A 13,204-nucleotide genomic window follows, 5' to 3' on the forward strand; every position below is an offset into this window, starting at 1 on the left:
GACTTATTGTTGATATATATATATATATATATATATATATATCTTCATGAGGCATTTTCACCTCCCTGGGATGTTTGGATGTCAAGATGCCTATGAAAGATATGAAACTTTAGTTCATAGACCCTTTTTTCACTTGCATGATCCTTTATTTTTCTTATTATTTATAAAAACTCAGGGACCTGAGGAGAGGAAAATAAATAACTTCTCAACAACAAAACTCTGTAACATGGTAGACACCCCACCTAATCTTGTCTTACAAATATTCCCAGATATAATATTCACTTTTGGGTGGAGTTTAGAAATAGTAGTTGGAATCTATTCATAAATTTGGGTCTCGGTAATTCTCACATTTGTTGTATGTGGTCTCTTTTTTGACCTGTTCCTGACCAAGTTTTTTTTTTTTTTTTTTTTGATAACAAAGTTAACCAATTTTCATGTCCTCTGGGCTACGTTTTATGTGACAGATGACTGCAGGTCGCTGTCACACTTTGCTGTCACCTGTCACTGAGGAATCTGGGGAGGAGGGAACCAACGGTGAGATCTCCTCTCCACCTGCCTGTCGCTCTCCTTCACCTGTGGCTAATCCAGATGCTTCTGTTAACCAGGTACCGCCCACCCGCATTCCTGTAGCTAAGATTTCTGAAAGGATGCAGGACTCCATCCTTCTTCCTGGTGAATTGTGGGGGTGAAACTTAAACTTTGAGCTGCATGCCCTTACTTGTGATCATTGCACAAGCAGTAGTCGTCACGTGATACCACTCATGGCTAAGCAGCTCACCTCCTCTCCTGGCTCACCTGGCAAGGAGATGAACAGCAATTGGGGTCACTGGGTTGATTGCTGGAGAAGGTCATGTTCTCAAACACCTGGCTTTAATTTCCAATAGTGATGGAATGCTGCATCCCAACAGAAAAGTGAACTGTCTGTGTCACCCTTGTGAAATAATGTGATTCTACTGCTGTGTGAATCACATTCATGAAACAGAGTTTTGAAACTTCTGGTATCAGGCAGAAAACTTCTTTTCGCCGTATCATAAGTTTTCTTACCGGCATCCAGTTTAAGAGATGTCTGCCCGAATATATGGATACATATATATATACATATTACATATAACGTATTATATGTATTTTTAAGTTTTATGATTTTTTTTATTTAAGGGGAATCATGCTTTTTTGCTTGGAGGTGCTTTTTTCTATACATGATTAATTATATTAAATTTGTTGTGCATTCTTCATGAAAAACATTAAAAACAAAAAGCTTGCTTTCGTGACACCCAGAAAATTTCAGTGTGTGCTAATTAATGCTTTCGAAGCAACAAAAATTGGCTTAAATCATGTTGTAGTGAAATTGTGTGTGTGTGTGTGTGTGTGTGTGTGTGTGTGTGTGTGTGTGTGCAAAGCAGCAGAGATATGTTATCAGTGACAGGGCACCAAACAGAGCAGATGTTCTGTAAGTGGTTACCAGTCAGTCATTTAATTTGTTCTTTGAAGGCAGAAAACATTCAAAATTGAATTTCTGAAACAAAGAAACTTTCTTTCCTCCAAAGAGGAGGAAATAAAACTAATGGAAATTATTACAGAGAAAATACCCTCCCTGCCCTGAAGAGGAAAAATACAACTAATGAAAGCTTTGATATAAAAATGATCCTTTTGTGAGCCGGTGGTGGTGTAGCAGGTTAGCGCACATGGTGCAAAGCGAAAGGGCCGGCGTAAGGATCCTGGTTCCAGCCCCTGGCTCTCCACCTGCAGGGTTCACTGCACAGGTGGTGAAGCAGGTCTGCTTCTCTTCCCTCTCTCTCTTCCCCTCCTCTCTCGATTTCTGTCTGTCCTATCCAACAACGACAGCAATAACAATAACAGCGATGATAAACAACAAGGGCAACAAAAGGGGGAAAAATAAAAAATAGTTTCTTTAAAAAATATTCTTTTTTATTATTGTTTTTATTTATTTTATTTATGAAAAGGAAACACTGACTAAACCATAGGATAAGAGGGGTACAACTCCACACAATTCCTACCCCCAGAACTCTGTATGCCCTCCCCTCCCCTGATAGCTTTCCTATTCTTTAACCTTCTGGGAGTATTGGGGCCAAGCGGTGGCACACCTGATTAAGCACACACATTACAGTGTGCAAGGATCCAGGTTCAAGCCCCTGGTCCCCACCTGCAGGGGGAAAGCTTCATGAGTGGTGAAGCAGGTCTGCAGGTGTCTCTCTGTCTCTCTCCCATATTATTTCCCCCTCCCCTCACAATTTCTCTCTGTCTCTATTCAAAATAAATAAAGATTAAAAATTATTTAAAATAATAAAAATAAAAATGATTCTTTTTTGTTTCTTTATTGGGGAGGATTAATGGTTTACAGTCGACAGTAAGATACAGTGGCTTGTATATGTGTAACATTTCTCAGATTTCCACATAACACGTTATCCCCCCACCTCGGTTCTCTTCTGCCATCATGTTCTAGGACCTGAACACTCCTTCCCACTCACCTCAGCCTCCTCTACTTTGGTGTAACACACCAAATTCAGTCCAAGTTCTGCTTTGTGTTTTCCCTTCTGTTTAATAGAAAAACAATTCTTACTGTTTTGGGGAAACAGCATAGTGGCTCTGCATAAAGACTTTCATGCTTGAGGCTCTGAGGTCCCAGGTTCAGTTGCCAGCACCAGGACAAGTCAGAGGGAGCAGTGCTCTGGTAAAAAAAACAAAAACAAACAAACAAACAAAAACAGTTCTTGGTAAAAATAAATAAATCTCTGTAGCTCCAGGGAAGCTGTCACATTCACCGATTCATCAGATCCATTTGGGATAGTTGTTTGGTGTGGAAACTTTCTAGAGATTATCTGTAGAGCATCAAAAGGCATCAAAAGGGGAAAAATAGCCTCCAGGAGCAGTGGATTCCTAGTGCAGGCACTGAGTCCCAGCGATAACCCTGTAGGCAATAAATAAATAAATAAAGGGAGAAGTTGAGGGTGCTCTGGGTGTTTGGAGAACTCGATTCCCAAATTCTGATTTTAAAATACCAACTGCTGATTCTTTGATGCTCTCCTCTTCAGTGGGCATAGACATCAGAGAAGTGCTGCTGTTGTCAGCAGTTTTGTGCAGAGGAATAATTCGTCTTAGACTATATGCTCAGGGGCTGGGTGGTGGCACACCAGGATGTGTGTACACTTTACAGTGTGCAAGGACCCGGGTTCAAGCCCCTGGTCCCCACATGCAGGGGGAAAGCTTCACAAATGGTGAAGCAGGGCTGCAGGTGTGTCTTTATCTCTCTCCCTCTCTGCCTCCCCCTTTCCTCTCGATTTCTGCCTGTCTTTATCCAATAAAGAAAATAATAAAACAAATGCCAAGAAAAGAAAAAAGAAAGAAAGAAAAAGGAGAAATAGATTATATACTCAAAGTTCTTACAATTTTCCAAATGAGTAAGAAACACTGATGCTGAAAGTGGCACTATGTAAAGATTATCATCCTTGACACTACAACTTGTAAAGTGTCTTTCGGCATACACATGATAATACCCTGTAAATGATAAGCACAGTGGTCCGGGAGGTGGCGCAGTGGATAAAGCACTGGGCTCTCAAGCAGGGTGCCTGAGTTCAATCCCTGGCAGCACATGTACCTGAGTGATGTCTGGTTCTTTCTCTCTCTCTCCTATCTTTCTAATAAATAAAATCTTTAGAAAATAAAAAAAATAAATGATAATCACACAAATGTTTGTTGTTATTATTCTTTATGTAACCCCTAGGGATTAAATTTGGGGTTTCATGCATGTGTGATACCATTGAAGATTCTCACTGTGCCCCCCCCCCTTTTCTTTTTCTTTCATCACTGGGACTTCAGCTGGCTAGTTTTTCCAGACAGAAAGAGAGAAATAGAGATGGAAGGAGACAGGAGAAGAAGACACTGTAACACTAATGCTTCTTCCAGTGAAACAGGGCTGAGTTTGAACCTGAGCCTCAAGCATGCCAAAGCAGGCACCCTGCCAGGTGAACAGTCTAGCTGACCCCATTCTTTTCTTGAGGTAGAGTGAGGAGAGTCCTGGGGAGATAGCATAATGGCTATGCAAACAAGGCTTTCATGTCTGAGGTAGCAAAGAAAGGTGCCAGGTTCAACCCCTAGCAGTACCATAAGCCAGAACAGAGCAGTACAAGCCAAAAGGAGAGACCCCCACAACACGGCTTCAGCATTTCTTAATTTTTTTTATTATCTTTATATGTTTGATAGACACAACCAGGAACTGAGAGGGTAGGGTGAGATAAAGAGAGAGTGACAGAGAGACAGACACCTGCAGCCCTGCTTCACCACTCACAGATGGGGACTGGGACTTGAACTCGGATCCTTGAGCACTGTGACATGTGCACCCAAGCAGGTGCACCACCACCCGCCTCTCACTGCTCCACCATTTCCAGACCTGCTGCACTGCTTCCATGTGATTCCTAGGCTCCAGCCTGGGGCCTGGCAAAGTGCATGTTCTATCTCCTAGCACATGTCAATGTTTTCATTATTATTTTAACTGTCAAGCTCACACAGTCCCTGCAATTCTAAGTACAAATATGCTTTGTTCTGATTTTATTTGGAGACCCCTTGTCTCAGGAAAACATCAATTCAGTCCCATTAACCTAATGCACTTGGCAGTGATAGTGCAGATCAGGCCAAAGATAGCTCTACTTTGCTTCTTCTTCTAGCATTTGCCCTTCTTCCGTAGCCAGTCAACAGGTCAGGTTGAAAGCTGTTAGGAGCTGCTTGTTGCTGGCTTTGAAAGTGACTGGGATCCATGTGGATTCAGTCGGCTAGGAAGGATTGTCAGTTTCCCCAATGAATGGATACTCACGGGATGCACCACGAGAAGGCCGATCCATTGCATCCCCTCTACTTTGCTTGTGTCGGACAACTGGCTCCAAGGAACCTGTTAAAAAGTTCTGTGTTGGGGGTCGCGCGGTGGCGCAGTGGGTTAGGCGCATGTGGCGCAAAGCGCAGGGACCACCGGCATAGGGATCCCCGTTGGAGCCCCTGGCTCCCCATCTGCAGGGGAGTCGCTTCACAGGCGGTGAAGCAGGTCTGCAGGTATCTATATATCTTTCTCTCCCCCCTCTCTGTCTTCCCCTCCTCTCTCCATTTCTCTCTGTCCTATCCAACAACGACAACATCAACAATAATAACTACAACAACAAAACAACAAGGGCAACAAAAGGGAATAAATAAACATTTAAAAATATTTATAAAAAAAAAAGTTCTGTGTTGGGAGTCGGGCGGTAGTGCAGGAGGTTAAGTGCAGGTGGCGCCAAGCGCAAGGACCAGCGTAAATATCCCAGTTCGAGCCCCCAGCTCCCCACCTGCAGGGAAGTCGCTTCACAAGCAGTGAAGCAGGTCTGCAGGTATCTATCTATCTTTCTCTCCCTCCTCTCTGTCTTCCCCTCCTCTCTCCATTTCTCTCTATCCTATCCAACAATGGTGACATAGACAACAACAATAAAACTACAAGGGTAACAAAAGGAAATTTAAAAAAAAGTTCTGTGTTGCTCAAACTCCCCAACCTTGTCATTAAGAGAAGTTATTTGCTATTGTTTCTGTACTGTCATATATGAGAGAAAAAGTGGGGGTGGGGGATACAGCATAATCGATTAGCCAGACATTGCATTTATGGATTTTCACCCCAAGTAGAGAGGGAAACAGCTCAGCTAGCAGAGTTCAGGACTTGCATGCCTGAAACACTTGGCTAAATCCATGCCCTCCCCCCAAAAAAACAAAAAACACCACCACCGCATGAACTGGAGTGACGCTTCTCTCCTATGACTCTCTATCACATAGGAAATTATTAAAGTCAATCTTTATTTGTTTTTAATTTGTCAGTGCAGCCTCACTGCTCTGGGCTGACTTTTCCAGATAGAAGCAGAAACACGGAGATAGGGAGACAGAGGAAGAGAGACACCACAGCATGAAACTTCCTCCATTGTAGTCATGAAGGTCCAAGGGAGAATGAACCTGGGTCACATGATTAAGAAATAAATCTTGGGAAACATTCTCTCTTGAGATGGAGAGGGAGATTAGAATCTATGTGAGTTTCAGCTTTCAGACTAAAAACACTGCAGAATCTGCCAGCTGCTTCAAGGAGCAGTCAAATATAACCGCTTTATAAATCACAGCTGTGTTAAAAAAATATATAGGGGGGCAGGCAGTGGCATAGCGAGTTAAGTGCATGTGATGCGAAGCACAAGGGCCAGCATGAGGATCCCGGTTCAAGCCCCCGGCTCCCCACCTTCAGGGGAGTCACTTCACAAGTGGTGAAGCAGGTCTACAGATGTCTATCTTTCTCTCCCCCTCTCTGTCTTCTTCTCCTCTCTTGATTTCTCTGTCATATCCAACAATAGCAGTAACAACAACAACAAGGGCAACAAAAAAATGGGGAAAATGGCCTCCAGAAGCAGTGGATTTGTAGTGCAGGCACCGAGCCGAGCCCCAGCAATAACCTTGGAGGCAAAAAGAATGTGTGTGTGTGTGTGTGTGTGAGAGAGAGAGAGAGAGAGAGAGAGAGAGAGAGAGAGAGAGAGAGAGAGAGAGAGATTTGGGGGACTGGGAAGTGGCGCAGCAAGTTAAGTGCACATCTTACAAAACCCAAGGACCCACACAAGGATCCTGGTTTGAGCCTCCTGCTCCCCACCTGCATGGGGCTGGGGGGGGGGGTCACTTCACAAGCAGTAAAGCAAGTCAGCAGATGTCTGTCTTTCTCCCTCTCTATATTCCCCTCCTCTCTCAATTTCTCTCTGTCCTATCTAATAAAATGGGAAAAATGGCTCTGGAAGCAGTGGATTCATAGTGCAGGCACCAAGCCCCAGTGATAACCCTGGAGGGTGAGGGTGTGTGTGTGTGTGTGTGTTTGTGTGTGTGTGTGTGTGTGTGTGTGTGTGTGTGTGTGTGTGTGTGTGTGTGTGTGTTTTGCTCTGCTTTGGTCAGTGGCTTTTTGTTATGTTTTATGAACTGGCAGCTTCTCACCCAGTTGTAAAAGTAGCTATTAGCTGACCTGTGATAACTGTTTTGCTTCCCTAAAGGTAGGAGTAGCTAGGTAGACCTACAGTTTGCAACAGGCTTCTTAGTCCTCTCAGAAACCCACCAAGACTGGCTCCCCTGGAGGGGCGAGAGAATATGATAGAAAAGACCATGAATTTCAACACAGAAGAATTTGAACTTGATCCAGAAGTTAGCTCTTGAGGGGGTATGACTAGACACTCTGTACAGAACTGAGTTTTAGAGCAGATCATTCCCAGTCTCTGAAAATAGTAGGTGAATGAATTCAGAGCTAGGTAAGCTGGTGAGTGTTGGGAGTTGCCCACTCAGGTGTCTGGTCCTGACTTGTGACATAATAAGAGGAACCATCTGGACCCTGCAGAGACCTTGGATGCTAACTCCTGTCCTATATAAACAAAGCATCCCATTATTCCTTTTTTTTTTTTTAATTGCCACCAAGGTTATCACTTGAGACTTGATACGTGCACTATGAATCCACCACTCTTGTGGCCATTTTTCCTTTTTTTTCTTTTTTATCTCTTTTCTTTCCTTCTCTTTTCACTTGATAAGATAGAGAGAAATTGAGAAAAGAGTGGGGAGATAGAGAGAGGAGAGAGTGGTCTTGGGAGGTGGCACAGTGGATAAAGCATTGGACTCTCAAGCAATAGGTCCCAAGTTCAATCCCCAGCAGCACATGTACCAGGGTGATGACTGGTTCTTTCTCTCACTCCTATATTTCTCATGAATAAATAAATAAAATCTATCTATCTCCCCCTTCCCTCTTGATTTCTGCCTGTCTTTATCCAATAAGTAAAGAAAAATTTTAAAAATTAAAAAAATGGCTATGTGTAGGCCTATTCACTTATGTTCAGTTGTGTGTGACCTGTGAACCTTTCTAACTTAGAAATTGTACAAGAAAAAAAAAAAAAGCACAAAAAGAATTCCTACATGTTCTCAGATGGAAATTTGACTTTATACTGATGAGAAAGTCAATGGAGAAGATATTAGTGGATTGGTGTCTTTGTTTAGTCTTTATCATTTTATTAGAGGAGAATTACTGGTTTATAGAGTACACATTCTGATACATGGATGCAGCCTCTTCTTCTTCTAGCGTTTGCCCTTCTTCCGTAGCCAGTCAACAGCGTCAGGTTGAGCCTGATGTCAAGTTTCGAGACCTCCTTTGAATCTGGAGAGGTGGCAGTCGTTGACTATGTGGGTCATAGTCTGTCTGGAGCCGCAGGGGCAGTTTGGATCGTCTCTGGCTCCCCAGCGATGGAACATAGCGGCGCACCGGCCATGGCCTGTTCCATAGCGATTGAGGAGGGCCCAGTCATAACGTGCTAGGTCAAAGCCGGGTTGACGCTTGCAGGGGTCTGTGATGAGGTGTTTGTTCTTGACCTCAGCTGACTGCCAGCTCTGTTTCCAAGAGACTGGAACAGAGAAGTTCAGTGTAGGCGTAGGGGACCAGATTGGGTGACGAGACGTCAAGCGTTGGACAGGGTGGGTGAAGATATCCGCGTATATTGGCAGGTCTGGTCTAGCGTAGACGTGGGAAATGAACTTAGATGATGCCGCATCCCGACGAATATCTGGCAGGGCGATGTTGCTAAGAACTGGCAGCCATGGAATCGGGGTGGAACGGATGGTTCCAGAAATTATCCTCATGGAGGAATATAATTTGGAATCGACCAAGTGGGCATGAGGGCTACGGAACCATCCTGGGGCACAGTATTCTGCAGTGGAATAGCATAATGCCAGAGAGGATGATCGTAGTGTGGAAGCACTCGCGCCCCATGAGGAGCTGGCCAGTCTTGCAATGATGTTATTCCTCGCGCCCACCTTTTGCTGCAGTTTTTATGAGATGTTCGTGAAATGACAGAGTGCGATCGAGAGTAACGCCAAGATAGACTGGCTGGGCTTCATGCCGGATTACAGCCTCTCATCTCTGTGAAAAGTTTCTGGAAAACACTCTCACTGCCAACTTGGGTCCTTTTCCATCATCACGCACCGGGCCCCAAGGCCCTCCACCCTCTCCCTCTCCTTTGCCCTGGTACAGTACACCCCATGCAGCCCCAGAGTTGCTTTGTGTTTTCTGGGTGTCTTACTTTTCTATGTTAATTTTTTTTGTACAAGAACATTACTCAGTTCTGGTGTACAGTGGTGCCAGGGAGTGAACCTGGGACCTCAGAGCCTGAGACATGAAAGTCTTTTGCTGAACCATCTTACTGTCACCCCTGCTCTGGAATGGTGCCATTAATGAAGCACAGGTGAATGGGATCCTGGGAATGGACAGAAGGGTCTCCGCTAAGTAAGGGGATGAGTAGGCATGAGCTAAAGAGGAGTCTGAATCTAGGCAGAGTTGGGAATTTGAGAAGTTGCAGGAATTTTCCCTTGGTGGTTTCACCTGTGTCTGTTGTGTGTGGGGGTGGGTGTGCATGCATGTATACTCTGGAGCTGTGTGGGGGTGGGTGCGCATGCATGTATACTCTGGAGCTGTGTGGGGTGGGTGTGCATGCATGTATACTCTGGAACTGTGGCATTGAGTCATCCTTGGAATCTTCCAAGTAGGTGAAGCAGAAGTTAAAGTTGCAATAGAAGCACAGGTGTTGACAAGAAAAGGGTTTAAGTAACGTGAGACACAGCTTCCAAATACACCTGGGGTGAACTGACTCAGGGAGGAGAGACTCTCATGTTCAAGGGTGTGGAGAATGGAAGTAGGGTGCAAGTGAGTGGGTGAGGAAGAGGAGGGAGATATGAATGCATTCAGAGACTTAAAAATACCAATTCTATCTACTTCAGATGGTAACAGGATTGGAGATGAAGAGGAAGCTGTCTCCAGTGTCATCCGTAAATGGTGGCATCCCATCTGGAAACCACAGTCAAAAAGGAATAGACATCTCATAGCCTCTCAGTAGAAGTTCAGTTAATCCTCAGAATACTCAGTCTGTAGAGTTGAGGGGGAGAGGAACTAAAGCACAAGATGAGACTTCACAGCTACTTAGAAGAAGTGTGTCAACATGGTCCCAGGTTCAATGCTCAATCCCTTGCAATCAGCATAAGACAGAGCCAAGCAGTACTCTGGTATTAAAAAAAAAGAAGAAGAAAAGAAAAAGAAAGAAAAATATTTAAATTATTTCTGTGAATAATGAACTGACAGTGTTGAAGATCTGCTTCTCAAAAGTTGTTTTCTATAAATTTGATTTGATTTGCTTTATGTGAAGTACATGCTTACGTTACTCAAATGTTTAATATGTTGCAGGATAACTTAGAGATCATTACATTCTCTTTTTATTGTCTGTTCTCAGTCAAATTAATTAACTGTTTGTTTGTTTATTTATTTACTTATTTATTTTTACCAGAAAACTGCTCAGCTCTGGTTTATGGTAGTCCAGGGCATTAAACCTTGGATCTTGGAGCCTCAGCCATGAGGGTCTGTTTACATAGCCATTAGGCTGTCTCCTCCTATCCCCTCAATCAGTCTTTACATACTTGTACCATTTAAATCCTTTGTATTTTACCAAGTGTAAAATAAGAGATATTGTACAACTTGAAATGTTGGTGAATTTATACATCTTGTCAACAAAGTCAAAAGTCAGAAGCAACTGTAATTTGCTTTGATGTGGTCCTGAAACTCTGCCACAAGAATTTACTAACTTCACGATCCCTTGTGAAAGGTAGACATTGCTCCACATGTCAGATAGGGTCCAGAGCAGGTAGTCCTAGACTTTGTTTTTCTCTTAGCCCCAATGTCCTGCTTTGTCCCTGCAGGACATTGCTTATTACCAAGCCTTGTCTGCTGAGAGGTTGCAGACAGATGCTGCAAGGCTCCACCCCAGCCCTTCTCCATCCCAGGAATTCTATGAGCCTGGACTAGAGCTGTCTGCTACTGCTAAACTCGATGACTTGCAGAGGTCTTGGGAAACCTTAAAAAATGTGGTAAGTTAGACTGGTTGGTGGCACACCTGGTGGAGTGCGCATGTCACAGTGTGCAAGGACCTAGGTTCAAGCCCCAGCTCCCACCTGAAGGAGGGAAGCCTCACAAGTGGTGAAACAGGGCTGCAGGTGTCTCTCTGTCTCTCTCCCTATCACTCCCTTCCCTCTCGATTTCTGACTGTCTCTATCAAATAAATAAAGATTATATATATATTGCCTCCAGGGTTATTGCTGGGGCTTGGTGCCTACACTACGAATCCATTGCTCCTGGAGGCCATTTTTCCCATTTTGTTGCCCTTGTTGTTGTCATTATTATTGCTGTTGTCACTGTTGTTGTTTTTGCTGGATAGGACAGAGAGAAATTGAGAAAGGAGGGAAGATAGAGAGGGGGAGAGAATGATAGACACCTGCAGACCTACTTCACCACCTACTGCAGGTGTAGGGAGCCGGGGGCTCAAACCGGGATCTTTACTCCGGTCCTTGAGCTTTGCACCACCTGCACTTTATCTGCTGCACTACCGCCTGACTCCCATAAAATATTTCTTAAAAAAGAAAAATTTAAAAGATTGTGGTAAGTCTTGGAGTGGGGAGATAGTATAATGGATACACAACAGACTTTCATCTCTAAGACTCAAAGTCTCAGTTCAATCCCTGCTATCACTCTAAGCCAGAACTGAGCAATGATTTGGGCAAAGCATAAAAGAATTGCTTAAGTCTTTCTTTTTTAAAAAAAAATTTTTTAAATTATTTATTTATTACTGGGCAGAGACAGGAGGAAATTGAGAGGGAGGAGGAGATAGAGAGGGAAAGACAGAGAGACACCTGCAGCCCTGCTTCACCACTTGTGAAGCTTTCTCCCTGCAGGTGGGGACTGGGGACTTGAACCTAGGACTTGTGCATTATAATATTTGCACTTAACCATGTGCACCACCACCTGGCCCTGCTTAAGTCTTTCTGAAGAGATAGTACCAGACTTGCATGCCTGAAACCCTAGAGGCTACAGATTTAATCCCCAACACCACCAAATGCCAGAGCTGAGTAGTTGTCTGATCTTTTTTATTTCTTTAGGTTTAGTTATCTATTTGTGTGAGAGAGATAGAGACAGACAGAGGGAAAATGAAAAGGGAAAGAGACAGCCAGAGCACTAATCAGTTCTGGCATAAGGTGGTGCCAGGAGTTGAACCTGCAGCCTCTGGGATCACAGTTTTATGCAAGCTGTTGCTCTAACAGGCTGAACCATCTCCTCATTCCCGTCTGTCAGAGAAATGAACAGATAAATGTTAAAAAAAAAAAAAACGTCAGTCTTGAAAACATGGAATTATTAAGCCCATCAAGGAAGCAGTTAACTTAGCAATTATCTTATGAAATACTTGCCTAGACTTTGCACATCTAAGTGTATGGTTTTGTATCCTCTGTTGGGCCACAGAGGCAAAGCAGTGAGGAAAGAGATGTCATAATCCAGAAGATAAGGGACTCGGAAGCTTTTGGTAATATCCCCTTGTCTTCTTTAGATCAGTGAAAAGCAGCGCACCCTTTATGAAGCTCTGGAGCGCCAGCAGAAGTACCAGGACTCCCTCCAGTCCATCTCTACAAAGATGGAAGCCATTGAGGTGAAACTCGGCGAGAGGCTAGAGCATGGCAGGAGTCCAGAAAGCCAGATGGCTGAGCATCAGGTAAAATCAGCCACCTCTTCCTTTTCCTGCATGGTTGAGTTGTCGTCTTCCTGGACAGAGCTGGCCATCCAAGGATGCGTTCGGGATTGCAGACTGATATTTTCATGGTGTATCAGTTCTTTCTTTCTTTAATATTCATTTATTTATCTATTTTTCCCTTTTGTTGCCCTTGTTTTTCATTATTGTTGTCATTATTATTATCATTGTTATTGCTGTTGTTGGATAGGACAGGAGAAATGGAGAGAGGAGGGGAAGACAGAAAGAGGGAGAGAAAAATAAATACCTGCTTCACCACCTGTGAAGCGACTACCCTGCAAGAGGGGAGCCAGGGGCTCATACTGGGATCCTTATGCTGATCTTTGCACTTTGTGCCACATGCACTTAGCCCACTGCGCTGTCGTCCGATTCCTGGTGTATCAGTTCTTACCAAGGAAGCAAGCTTCCAAATGGTGGTTGCTACCATCACTGATTCAGGAAGGTACCTAAGAGAGAGAGAGAGAGAGAAAGAGATTCAGACATTGGGACAAATCAAAGAGGAGATTTAGCTTATTATTATTATTATTATTACCAGAGCACTGCTCAGCTCTGGCTTATGGTCGTGC

The 13,204-nt window shown here is 43.8% G+C and overlaps 1 protein-coding gene across 2 annotated transcripts in view; it reads left to right on the plus strand.

Moving 5' to 3' along the window:
* SYNE1 (spectrin repeat containing nuclear envelope protein 1) overlaps positions 1-13,204 on the plus strand; it is a 606,430-nt gene that overhangs the window by 376,615 nt on the left and 216,611 nt on the right. For both annotated transcript variants that reach the window (XM_060205315.1, XM_060205316.1), the window contains 3 exons: positions 465-605; positions 10,765-10,932; positions 12,441-12,602. In XM_060205315.1, coding sequence (XP_060061298.1) covers positions 465-605; positions 10,765-10,932; positions 12,441-12,602 — 471 coding nt within the window. The remainder of the gene's footprint in view (positions 1-464; positions 606-10,764; positions 10,933-12,440; positions 12,603-13,204) is intronic.

Source organism: Erinaceus europaeus, chromosome 13 (assembly GCF_950295315.1).
Source record: "Erinaceus europaeus chromosome 13, mEriEur2.1, whole genome shotgun sequence".
Taxonomy (NCBI): Eukaryota; Metazoa; Chordata; class Mammalia; order Eulipotyphla; family Erinaceidae; genus Erinaceus; species Erinaceus europaeus.